Source organism: Prorops nasuta, unplaced genomic scaffold, assembly GCF_024137725.1.
Source record: "Prorops nasuta isolate Cenicafe-Biocafe unplaced genomic scaffold, Cenicafe_Pnas_1.2 PNAS00001, whole genome shotgun sequence".
Taxonomy (NCBI): Eukaryota; Metazoa; Arthropoda; class Insecta; order Hymenoptera; family Bethylidae; genus Prorops; species Prorops nasuta.
In genome coordinates, this window is record NW_027116798.1 from 3,652,048 (window position 1) to 3,665,101 (window position 13,054).

The 13,054-nt window shown below is 48.8% G+C and overlaps 1 protein-coding gene across 1 annotated transcript; it reads left to right on the top strand.

The window, feature by feature from the left end:
• The first annotated feature begins 301 nt into the window (after positions 1-301).
• LOC136774781 (putative nuclease HARBI1) lies at positions 302-1,355 on the top strand. The gene is made up of 4 exons (XM_066729243.1): positions 302-324; positions 420-651; positions 715-1,238; positions 1,337-1,355. The coding sequence occupies exons 1-4, from the start codon at positions 302-304 to the stop codon at positions 1,353-1,355; spliced, it is 798 nt and encodes a 265-aa protein (XP_066585340.1).
• The last annotated feature ends 11,699 nt before the right edge of the window (positions 1,356-13,054 follow it).

Consider the following 13,054-nt stretch of genomic DNA (forward strand, 5'->3'; position numbering starts at 1 on the left):
ATTAAGAGGAAAACGTAAATTAAATCCTAGGATTGAAAATTATATTAACGTTGTTGATAACTATAGTGAAGATGATTTCCAGCGTCATTTTAGGTAAATACTTTCTTTACTTAAAAGTTTATTAACACTATTTCTCGATATTGAAATGAAAAGTAGTATTATGGCATTTCTCTTTTTATTTCAGAATCAGTAGAAGAACTTTTCATAACCTAACTGACCTATTAGCTGATGATCTTTAAGAAAAGTGAAAGGGTGCCCTGCAATCCCTCCTTACAGTCAATTGATGATTGCATTGTGGAAGATGGTTACCACTGCTTCATATAGGTATGTATTATAAAATAATATATAAACTTAATCTATTTATTTTAATTCTATGTGCGAACATATGTATGTTTTGTATATTGTTTTTGTTTCTATAGGTCAGTTTCTGATCGTTTTAATGTAGGAAAAGCTACTGCATTTAGGGCAGTACATAGGGTTTGTCAAGCTCTATTCAAAAAAGCACCTGTTTTCATTAAATGGCCTACTGTGAATGAAGCCGATGTTATAATGCAAAGCTTTGAAGAATCAAGTGGATTCATAAAAGTTATTGGTGCTATAGATGGATCGCACATTGAAATACAAGCACCCCAAAGTAACGCTATTGATTATGTTAATCGTAAAGGTTAATTATTTTTATTGCATCACAGTATATCTATATCTATTTTCATTTAGGTAGTATGTGATCACAGAGGACTAATACTACATTGCTGCACTGGGCATCCCGGCTCAGTACACGACCAAAGAGTCTTTCGGCAGTCAGAAATTGCAGATTTCCTCAACGAAGAAAGTAAATTTCCTCAGGACTCACATTTACTCGGCGATAGTGCATATGAATTGCACCAACATCTCTTAACACCGTTTCGAGATAATGGGTTCTTATCGGAAGAGCAAAAGAAATATAATTATTGTCACGCACGTGCAAGGGTAGCAGTAGAGAGATGCATTGGAATGTTAAAAGGTCGCATGAGGAGTGTATTAAATTGTTTACCTATTAAAAAATTAACATTAATTCCTTATTACATTGTGGCCTGTTGTGTTATACACAACATATGTATTTTAGATAAAGAAAATATTGACATCCTATCATTATCTTCGCCAAGTCACAGTTTCAACTTACCTAGTAATCATTCATCATCTTATCCAGTAAGAAATAATTTTGGGGCTCTTAAGCGTAACAATATTATGAGTTCTTTGCAGTAAATATGGACTGCTATTGAAAATTATCTACCACTGTTCATTTTTATATATTAAGATTAATTGAAATATTGTTTCATGCTTGGTCTTTGATATATAGGTTTAATAAGAGTATGTAATGCCTATGCTTTCTACACTAAAACGTTACTTATTTATTATGCATATCATTTCTAAAATGTACATAAAATATTTATAAAAACAGATAAATATGTAAGATACACTGTGATTCTATTTACATAACCTCACTTTGTTTACAAATTTAAAAGCAATTTATTGTATTCTTAAAACCGTATATGACGTAGATTTTTTTAAAAAACATAAAGTGAAATAAAATTTAAGTTTTATTGTAGCAGAATATACCTTAGAAGTTAAACATAAGGTTTACTTGCCCCACCAAATCTTAACATTTCATCACTTTATAATAGATTAAAGTAAAGATAAATAATTATTACGCTTCATTACTTTTTTTCAATAATAAATCCTTTTTATATTTAACAAACGCATGTAGGCAGTCCTTCAGAATACTTACCTTGTTATTTTAAAATGTATCTTACTGCTTACAGGTGGAGTATATGTACACTTCCGAAAATTATTTAACCTAATAAACTTCATGCAGGATACTACAATACCTTTTATAATTACTCATAAGTTTCTTTATATTTATTCTTCTAAAATAATAATAAAACATCGTTTTTTGAGCTATTTATTACAACAGAATCCAAAATAAATATACACTGTAACCTGGAGGTTGCAAATAACAAAAAAAAGACACTAAAAGTTTGTCCTGGAATCTGTCTTTATTCCACTAAACTCAAGGAGGGGGGCCTCCCGCGATGCTCACGCACACTTATTATACGCGCGTACACTATTTTTCGGGTTCTCACTTTTAACACGGGGAGGGATTTACTCAGGGGCGGACTAAAAAGGGGAAAAGGGTGAGCGGGGGTAGACGGGGAAGAACGTGAGGGAGAACTGGGACAGGGGAAACTCGGGGGGGAAAAACACGGCAGCGACCACTTCGACCACGATTTCCCAACTCCACAAATCCCACTTCGGGACCACTTAATACTCCGAAGAAGGGGCCCGTATTTAAAAGACGAAGCTCCTTTTAAATTACGGCGACGACCCTTCTGTTTCTCTTACACAATGTGTGCGAGAAGCTCGGCACGGCGGGCAGTTCTAACTGTAGAACAGAAGTGGCCCGGTCCTCAATTTCCTCGTTCGTCCTGGGCCCCGGGTCCTTTTCCTAATTCCTAGGATTTCATTATTCTTCAGGGCAACAGCGCATGCTCTCGATCTATCAGTCAATTATCACCTATCAAATTGACTGGGATCTGCATTCGCACTGTTCCCTGGGTTTCGTAGCGTCTCGGCTATCCGTGTCGTCTGCTTCGTAGCTTGGTGATGTCCGGGCGGGGCTCTGCGGCGCGGGGTCGGCGAGTAGTGGTCGGGGAATCGGGCGGTCGGGGAAGCGGTAGCCGTGGCGCGGGGATAGCGCGGGCAAGGGAGATCGTGGCTCGGCGCGCTAGCGGCGAGGCGCGGTAGAGGAAAGGCATGGGTGGAGCGCTCGGCGGGGACTTGCGGTGAGGGGACGGTAGTAGCGTCGCGTAAACAGTCGCGCTCAGCGGGAAGGTGAGAGTGAGAGGGCAATATAGGCATTCGGGCATAGGAGAGTAGAGGATAGGAGAACAACAGTTTTCAAGCTCATGTTGGAGCAGAGGAGACTTATGAATACTAGTTTTAGCCTGAAATAAAATATTCTTAATTTCTATAATACTATTTACACCTAATCCTGCAAACATTCGCCCAATTCCCAATCATACCATTTACTAAAAACATCTACTCTCCTTCCGTGGTCGACACTTACAATATTCCTACATCGGAAAACTACATCGTCGCTCCACGGAAGGTTTATCAGGCTACACACACACATACACATTCATACCGGGGGGGTCGCAGGAGGCGCTAAGGGGGACGGGAGAAACTAAAAGACCTATTCATTTCTGTAACGTGTATTCTACCACGTTACAACTCCTCCCCACTTAGCTCGGACCTCGGGGGGGGGGGGGCAATAGGCTTGACACTTATCTAAGCTATACTTAACTACTCTTATTCTAGTGAGGCATCGACGAGAGGGATCCCCTTAGACAATTTTCTTAATTTTCTATAAAAACCCATACTCTAGGGTGCGAACGGGGGGGGGGGATAGCAATATCCAGGGGGCAATATACTTAGAACTACTATATACAGTTTTGTTTTCTGGGGGCCATAGCCTCTTACTCTATACAATTTTATATTTATGGCGTCTGACGCCTTTACTTGTTCTTGGGCTCTAGCGCCGCTGCGCTAGGTCCATGCTGCCGAGGCCGAGTAGCCAAGTACACAAATTTTTGTTGGTGTCCTATCGGACGGAAGGGAGAATCAGTGGGGTCGTCCACCGATCCAATCTTAACAGATAGTATCCGATGATACTAAAGAATAAAATTAAAAAAGGGGCCACGACCTAGGGAAAGGGAGGGGCGAATCCACACGCGACGCGGGAACCGACGAGTGCTAGTTCGCGAAAGAAACAAACCCGATTGCTGCAACCCAGACCCCGGTGGCGCAACTCCAATCACCGCACACCCACTCTTAAGACACACAACCAAAAGAACTGAAAAATATGATCTTACCTGGACAGCGTGGCCGGCGATGAGCTTCTGGATGGAGGAGTGGGAGGTATGCATGGAACCGGGGGGCTTTGCCCCAACCGGGATATCACTCCTATTAATTAATTGGCTTGTCCAAAGCCGCGACAGCTGGAATCGGGGGTAGGGGGGTGGACATTCGCGAACTAGAATCTATATATGGATGGGACATGCGCTAATTTTCGGAATTTATTGAGACGGATGGTACGAGAATTCTAGCCCCCGGAGGGGATTAATAAGCCGCGACTCGATGTTTCTTTTCCCGGGCGACCTTCGAGGCCGCGAATATACGATACCTCCCGCTATAAGCGCCTTATTGTCCTCATCCTCATCTGAAATCTACTAGAGATCATTGTTCTACCGACGGTGGCGTAATCAGGGCCTATTGGCGGGGTCGTCGGGGAGGGCCTGAGTTTGGGGCAAACGGGACAGACGTGGCAGGGAGGGAGAGGACGTTACGGGGCGATCGGGGAAACTGGGGCGACGAAGTCGGCGGTTTTTGAGGGGTGGCTGGGAAGGGACTCGGGGTCGTAGATGAATCGGTGATCGGGGAGGAATAGGAGGTGGCGGAGAAGAAGATCGGGGCGGTATTGGCGGGGGACTTCGGGGCGTTATGGGGGGAGGACGTTGAGGCGGTTTGGGGAGAGGACGCTGAGGTGGTTCGGGCACCGGCGAGGGCTCCCTACTGGAGCGCAGTCCTGCCGGTCCCGTTCTTTTCCTGTGCTGATTCTTCGGTCCTGCGGCTTGTACGGGGGGAAAGACGGGGGTGGGCGATTCGGTCGGGGTGGGTGAGTCGGTGGAAGCTGCGTGGTAGGGTTTCAAGTCCTTGATATGGACTCGCGGTACTAGGGTGCCATCTTCCCCCTTCAGTTGATACACGGCTGGAGATAGTACTGTTTCTATCGTATAGGGACCGATAAATTTAGGGGCAAGCTTGGAGGTGAAACCCTGAGTGCCGGACGAGAGTACATAATACTTCCGCAAGACTTGGTCGCCCACCTGGAATGTGACGTCCCGTCGTCCTTCGTTGTATCTGGCAGCTTGGCGTAGAGTGGCCTCACCGAGGTTTTTCTTGACCAAGTCCCGCAAGTGTCCTAAATTACGCACTCTCTGTCGGCCCAGGTTACCGTGTCTCGGGGCTCGTACGTGGTCGGGGAGGGCTCTTTCATTAGGGTCTTAATCGGGAGGGGGTGGCTGCCGAAATTAAGGAAAGCGGGGGAGAATTGGGTGGAGCTCTGGGTGGAAGTGTTTAGCGCGAACTGGAGGGCCTCTAATTTTTTGTCCCATTCCCGGTGATCTCCGTCGACGTACATCGCGAGCATGGTTTTAAGGGTACGGTTAACGCGCTCGACGGGGTTGGATTGGGCATGGTAGGGTGGGGTGGTGATCTGGGTTATTCCGTACGCTTCCGTTAGGGCCTTGATGTCCTTGTTCACGAATTCCGTGCCGTTATCCGTAAGGAAAAACGTCGGACAACCCCAGCGATGAACGATAAGGGAGGAGAGGGCCGAGGCAATGGATTTCCCGTCCGCCTTCCGCAGAGCTTTCAATTCGACGTACTTTGTGAAATTGTCCTGAAAGACCAACAGATATTTGTTTTGATTCTTACTCTGCGGAAGGGGCCCCATTATATCGGCAGCTACCAACGTCCATGGTTCCTCCACTACTCTTTCACGCATCAATCCCGGAGGGCCCTGGGTGGAATGTTTGTGGGTTTGGCAAGGGCGACAGGTCCGAATATACTTCACGACTGAGTGGTATATTCCGGGCCAGTAAAAATTTTGGGCAAGGCGGGCATAGGTCTTCTCTATTCCTAAGTGGCCTGACTGGGGAGGATCGTGTGCGTCGCTGAGGGCTCTAGGGCGGCTTTCGGGGGGCAAAACTAATTTCTACGCATTCGTGTCTTCTAAGGCGGGCTCGATTAGGGGGTTAGGCCGATGATAATATAGTTTATCCTCATGGACTCGCCAGTCGGGATATTTCCAAGGGGCTTCGCGGACGTTTTTTAATCGGGTGAGGTACCAATTGTTTTGGGAGGATCCGATGGTGGCAAGGGCAGTGGTCAGGGAGGGATACATACGGGACAGGGCATCGGGGACGACGTTAGCTGAGCCTTTGCGGTGTTCGATGGTCATGTCAAAGGATTGCAAGGCCAGCGCCCATCGGGCGAGTCTTCCGGTGGGGTCGCGCAGCCTCTGCAACCACCGCAAACTACTATGATCCGTTATAACGCGGAAAGCCGTACCCTCGATGTACGGGCGGAACTTTTTTACGGCCCACAAAACCGCCAGACATTCCTTTTCCGTCGTCGAATAGTTCCTTTCAGCAGGGGTTAGTACTCGGCTCGCGAACACCACCGGAAGCTCGGCTCCTTGGCTTACTTGGGTGAGGACAGCACCGATCGCAGAGTTGCTAGCATCGGTCTGGAGGATAAAGGGCTGGGAAAAATCGGGGCGAAGGAGAACAGGGGTGGAGGACAGGGCGGACTTCAGGGATTCAAAGGCGGTCTGTTGGTCATTCTCCCACTGCCACGGGACATCCTTCTTCAATAATTGGGTCAGGGGAACCTTGTATTCCGAGAATATGTCGATGAATCGGGCGTACCAGCCCACCATTCCTAGGAAGCGCTGTAGTTCCTTGACCTTTCTCGGGGCAGGGTACTTCATGATCAGGGCAGTCTTTTCCGGGTCCACTCTCAAGCCGTCTTTGTCGATTATATACCCCAGGTAGCCTACTTGTTGGCAGCATAATTCGCTCTTCTCGGGGTTGACAGTGAGGTTCGCAGCCTTCAATGCCTTCAACACTGCTTCTACATATGCGGCGTGGTCCTCAAAGGTCTCATTTACGACGATGATGTCGTCCAAGTAGGCAAACACGTGGGTAGACCATTCCGGGCGTATTAGTTGTTCCATCAGGCGTTGAAAAGTGGCGGGGGCGTTGGTGAGACCGAAGGGCATGCGGGTGAATTGGAATAAACCAGCTCCCGGGACGGTGAACGCGGTAATTTCGCGGGAATCGGGGTCGACGGGGACTTGGAAGTAGGCCTGGCTCAGGTCGAACTTGGTGATATACCGGGCAGTACGTAGTCCATCCAAAATGGCATCTATATTGGGCAGGGGATAAGCGTCCTTTTTCGTCACTCGGTTTACGTCTCGGTAATCGATGCAGAAGCGGAATTTTCCATTGTTCTTCTTAATAATCACAGGACAGCTACTCCATGCGCTACTGGACGGTTCTATTATCCCAGCGGCCAGCATGTCCTGGATCTCTGCATGAGCGACTTTGAGCATGGCGGGGGAGAGGCGACGGGGACGTTGCTTGATGGGGGGATGGCCTTGGACGTCAATTCGGTGGGAAGTAAGGGGAGTAGGGGGGAGAGCTTGGTCGGGAGTGGGCATGAACGTTCCACAGAGGGATTGCAGGGTTTCTTGTTCGGACGGGGTAGGGTCAATCAGGGCTAGGCTGGCAAGGGTAAGGTTCACTAGAAGTTCGGTGGGACCAGAGGGACGGAGGGGTCGGGGAGAGGAATTCGGGGTTCTCCAAGTCAGCTGGGCGAAGTCCATGGTGATTTGCAAGGCTTCTAGGAAATCCACTCCTAGGATGCAGTCATATCCCAAGGCCTTGCACACTCGAATTACCAAAATCTCGTCCCGGTCGTCCAGTCGGAAGCGGACTCGGGCTTCTCCCTGGGCCGGTTCCACGGCTCCGTTAGCCACTTGGATGTAGGCGGTGATTGGCCGTAGATGTTTCTTCAAAATTTCGCCTAGTCGACGTCCGAAGTAAGAACGAGCCGCTCCACTGTCCAAGAGAGCCGGGAAAGTGTGTTGGCCAATCCGCAGCGTTAAAAAATATCGGGGGTCCTGTTCGAGGGGGGTCGCGGGGGAGAGTTCGGGGAGGGAATCGACGGCATTTCGGGGACTCTTCGGGGGAACAGTTAAATCGCCGAGTCCTAACGATTTCCCTTCTGTTCGTTTCCCTGAAGTTTGCGTGTTTTACAGTTGGGGCAGATCTTCGTATAGGTGCCCATTTGTCCACAGCTGTAACAAAATTTCCCACGAGGATGTGGGCAAATCAGGAATCGGTGTCCCAGCTGGTGGCAGTTCCAACACGTGTCTTGAGGTGGGCGGGCTTTCTCCATGTCCGGGTCTCCGGTGGCGGGACTTCCAGGGAGGGGTAGATTTGGGTCTAGCGGGGTGGTCGGGAGCGGGGGAGGGGTTATTTTATTCAGGGACTTTACGATTTTTTCAGGTTTGGCTTTGGAAGGTTTAGCAGCAGGGGCAATCGGCAGGGAGGGGTGACGGGTAGGAGGAGGGCTAGGGGGAAAAGTGATTTTGGGTTCCTGTCCTTGAACTATGGTTAGTTCGGCTTGGACGGGGGCAGCTGGATTGCGGGGGATGGTGACATAGTTATATGCTTCGGAAGGAAACAGGGAGACGGACGGGAGGGGAGGGGCAGGATGTTTGGAGCGATCCGCTAGTCTTCGTGTATCCACTTGATGACACTCGATCAGCAGGTCTTGAAAACTCCTTAGCCCTTCCCGGGCGATCTTCTGGCGGTAAACGGGCAGCAGGTTGTGGTAGGTCAAGTCTAATTGGTGTTCCAAATCCATCGGGGGGTCCAATCTCTCCAGGATCTTCCTTATCTTTATCACGAATTCAAGGGGTCGTTCCTGGGGGCCTTGCGTCCTGGCTTCTGCTTCTCGTCGGATAACGTGGGCGGGGTGAGAAATGGCGAAGGTCCTGGAAAACGCGTCGAGAAAATCGCGGTATCGGGTCCATGAGGGGCTTTCGAGTCGGTACCAGCTCAAAGCAGTACCGGCAAGAGCGGCGGGGAGGGCGCGAAGGACGGCAGCTTCCGTCAATCGTCTTCCTTTAATCAATTCGTTCAGTTCGGCTAAGAATTCCCGTGAATCCTCGTCGAACTGTCCCGTAAAAATGGGCATATACTTGGTCAGACTGTCCCACGCGCGCATCTCAGGGGTGAGGGTTTCGGAAAATAGGGAGACTTCAGATTGGAAAGGGTCCAAGTTACGAAGGGTAGTGTTTGAGAGGGGTAGTTTGGTTCGGGGAGGGGTAGGAAGAGATGGGAGGAAACGGGAGGCTCTAGACTCTGCGTTGAAACCTACTGGGTATGAAGCTTGGCGTGCCATTGGCGGCGCCGCTTCATGCTGTTTCGGTCCGTGCAATCTAGAGGGGTGAGGGGGGTGAGGGGTGGTCGGACGGGACGGAACCATAGTATAAGTACTATGTAAAATCGAGGCTGAATTCCAAAGAAACTGAGGATTGCGGGGGAGGGGGGTGGAAGGAGGGGGGGGGGGGGTTGAGGGGTAGAGCGGTAGGAGGTAGAGGGTGGATGCGTTAACGGGGTTGTGGGCAGTCTGCGGGGGGCTGGCACACGATCCTGGGTGCGAGAAACCTGTAAACGGGGCGGCTTGGGCGGTAGGGGAGGAGGGTAGTCATCGGCGGGGGCTAAGGGTACATTTTCATATCTTGGCGCGGAAGTACCTGTAAACGAAAGAGGGTGGAAGGGGTTCGACCGATGCGGTGGCACAGTCCATGCCGAATCCTGAATGCACGAAGAATTTTCGGCGATTGTTGTCGCGACCGGAGAGGAGAAACTAACAACGGGCCGACGGGGTTGACGGGTAGAACGGTGAGGGGTAGGCGGAATTTCTTCTAAGGACAAATCTATTAATTGGGGTTCACGGGGTTGGGTCGACTCGGGGGGTGCAGTAGAAGCGGGGGGGGGGGGGGTTGGTTCGGTTCGGGGGTAGCGGGGGTAGCGGGGGTAGCAGGGTTAGCAGGAGTAGTTGCAGGGTCCAGTATCTGGTCACTCGGGAGTAAATCATAATCAGCTGAAAACGTCAAGGTCGAAGGGGGTAAACTAGGGCGGTCCGGCGCGAGCATCGAATCCCAATAATAAGAATCCCCGCTAATTTCACTGTCGAAGGACTCGGTTTGATTCCCCGCGGCCCTTACGTCCATGTCCATCTCCCAGGGGATGGACATGTCACCGAAAAAATACCGCTGACGAAACCTGAAAAGTCGATCGCGAAGAACAGGGGGGAAACCGGTTAATTCGAGCCCGTACGAACGTAGAATTAATAGCACGACCTGCAAAGGGAGGACACGGACCACGTCGCGATAATTATTTAAAAGGGAATCGGAAGGAGAGGGAATATTTAAGCTCATCACCTACCTTTATTCGCCGACCAGGTAGTCCCAGCTGTCAATCCGGGTGTGGGGGGGGGGGGGGCGTCGGTAATGGCGGTGGTGGCGGTGAGCGGCGGCGGCGAGAGACGGCGGCAGCGGCGGGTTGGTGCGACAGGGCAGCAGATCGGGCGACAGTTTAAAAGTTTTCAAAATCACTAAGTCAACACTCAAAACAAACAAAACCAAAATATAGCACTCGTCCGGTCACCCGCGACACGACGGAGCGCGGGAACTCGAGGTCGAAGCAACGGTCGCACTGGGGGGAGGGGAAAGGGAAAGGGAAACCGTTAAGAAGCGAGAAACCGAAAAAAACTGCACACTCGCGGGCAATTGAGCACTCCACTCACGGCGGAGCCCCACGTTGGGCGCCCATTTTTAACATGGAGGTTGCAAATAACAAAAAAAAAACACTAAAAGTTTGTCCTGGAATCTGTCTTTATTCCACTAAACTCAAGGAGGGGGGCCTCCCGCGATGCTCACGCACACTTATTATACGCGCGTACACTATTTTTCGGGTTCTCACTTTTAACACGGGGAGGGATTTACTCAGGGGCGGACTAAAAAGGGGAAAAGGGTGAGCGGGGGTAGACGGGGAAGAACGTGAGGGAGAACTGGGACAGGGGAAACTCGGGGGGGAAAAACACGGCAGCGACCACTTCGACCACGATTTCCCAACTCCACAAATCCCACGTCGGGACCACTTAATACTCCGAAGAAGGGGCCCGTATTTAAAAGACGAAGCTCCTTTTAAATTACGGCGACGACCCTTCTGTTTCTCTTACACAATGTGTGCGAGAAGCTCGGCACGGCGGGCAGTTCTAACTGTAGAACAGAAGTGGCCCGGTCCTCAGTTTCCTCGTTCGTCCTGGGCTCCGGGTCCTTTTCCTAATTCCTAGGATTTCATTATTCTTCAGGGCAACAGCGCATGCTCTCGATCTATCAGTCAATTATCACCTATCAAATTGACTGGGATCCGCATTCGCACTGTTCCCTGGGTTTCGTAGCGTCTCGGCTATCCGTGTCGTCTGCTTCGTAGCTTGGTGATGTCCGAACGGGGCTCTGCGGCGCGGGGTCGGCAAGTAGTGGTCGGGGAATCGGGCGGTCGGGGAAGCGGTAGCCGTAATGGTAACCGCAAATATTCAAACTGACCCTCCGGTGTTACAAAGGAGGTAAACTTCACCGAATCCTCAGCAATCGGGATGTGGTGAAATCCATCCTTTAAATCTAGGCTAGTGAAGATTGACTTATTCGCTAACCGGGTGATTTGGTCTTCAATGAGCGGGAGTGGGTACCGATCTTTAATCGTAATTTTATTTAAAGCACGGTAATCCACACACATCCTGAAGTTATTGTTCCTTTTCCTTACTAGTACGATTGGACTGCAGAAATCCGAACAGCTCTCACGGATAATTTTTCTTTTCAGTAAATCATCAATTATTTTCCTAGTTTCAGCCTTCTCGTGCCAGGACAATCTTCGTGGGGTGAAGTAAAAGGGTTTCGCGGTTTCGACCAATACTATTTTAAAGTTATAGTCAATCGTTTCGGGCTCACAATCGTTATTAATATAATCTTTTAATAAGTCAATTAGTTCGCTTCTATAACTAACGGGGAGTGAGTCATCCAATGTTATATCATCGAAAGCTGTTTTATCCTCCATCACATTAATATGCAAGATTTCGTTTACTGCCTTATCAAACTTCATCGCAACAGTCTTATTTAGAGTGATCGATAGTCCAGGATAGGTGGTAAACTCACGACCAAGTGGACAACTATACGACATTGTTTCGTCTGGGACAATAGCGAATCTGATATCAAAAACATGGTCACTTAACAGTTTAAATTTAACTTTCAGAGTAACAAAACCGTAAATTGTTAGAGGAGATTTATTTACCCCACCGTAATTTGCGTGGTCTCCATCTTTATTCAACCTATAGCCTTGGAAAAAGGACAAATATGCAGTCTCGGTCATGAGGTTTATCACGCTGCCCGAGTCTACTAATCCTTCAAGGAAATATTCGCTTTCTTCCGCACTTGTGAGCAAAACACAATATTCCCTCGTGGCCGTCTGCAAGGGTTTTCTGATGGGTCGCTCCAAGTGATCAGTAGAATTTGAACGGTATTCAAGAGTTAATAGGTTGGCTGGTTCCTCAATTAGAGCTGTTGTTGTGCTGTCTTTCCTCGCGTTCTTCTTGTTCGGGCAGCTTCTAATCATATGGTCCGAGGATCCACATGCGAAACAAGAGCCTTTAGCTCTCTTGGGTTGGGTGCATGATGTAGATAGATGACCAATCTCCGAGCAATTGTAGCACCTAGGTGCTGTTTGACCTCCTGTTGTTGTTGCCTGTTGCTGCTGCTTTCCGTGAATCGGTTTCTCTTTATCGTTTCGATTTCTGGAGTCTATTTTTGGGGCTATTTTCCTAAAAGCATCTAATAACGCTCCTCTATCTTTAAAACAATGCATTCTTGCTTGGTCACGCAAATAAGGAATCTGGATGCCATCAATTATAGCATCTATCAATTCAGCTTCATCCATGGATATTCTATTTGCTAGGATGATTTTTTCGTGATAGTAGTCCACGAACAGCTCGTTACTTCTCCACGTTCTTGACTCAAATTCCTTGCGTAAAGCAGATCTACTCATCCTGTGATCAAACATGTTAGCCATTTCTGCTAATAATGCCTGAGTTGGCAGTTCTAGGTGTTCAGGCTTCGAATGTAGCCACCTCAATGCACGGCCTTTTAACTTGGACCCTATCAACACCTTAGCGGAATCGTCATCTAATTCGTAGATTCCCCGTATTAAGTCCACTTGTTTGCTCCACTTCACAAAGGAGTCATCTTCGCCCGAAAACTCGCTAACCAAAGTACCAATGCCACTTATGTTTACACTGCCTCGACTGGTTCTACTACCTGTTGGAG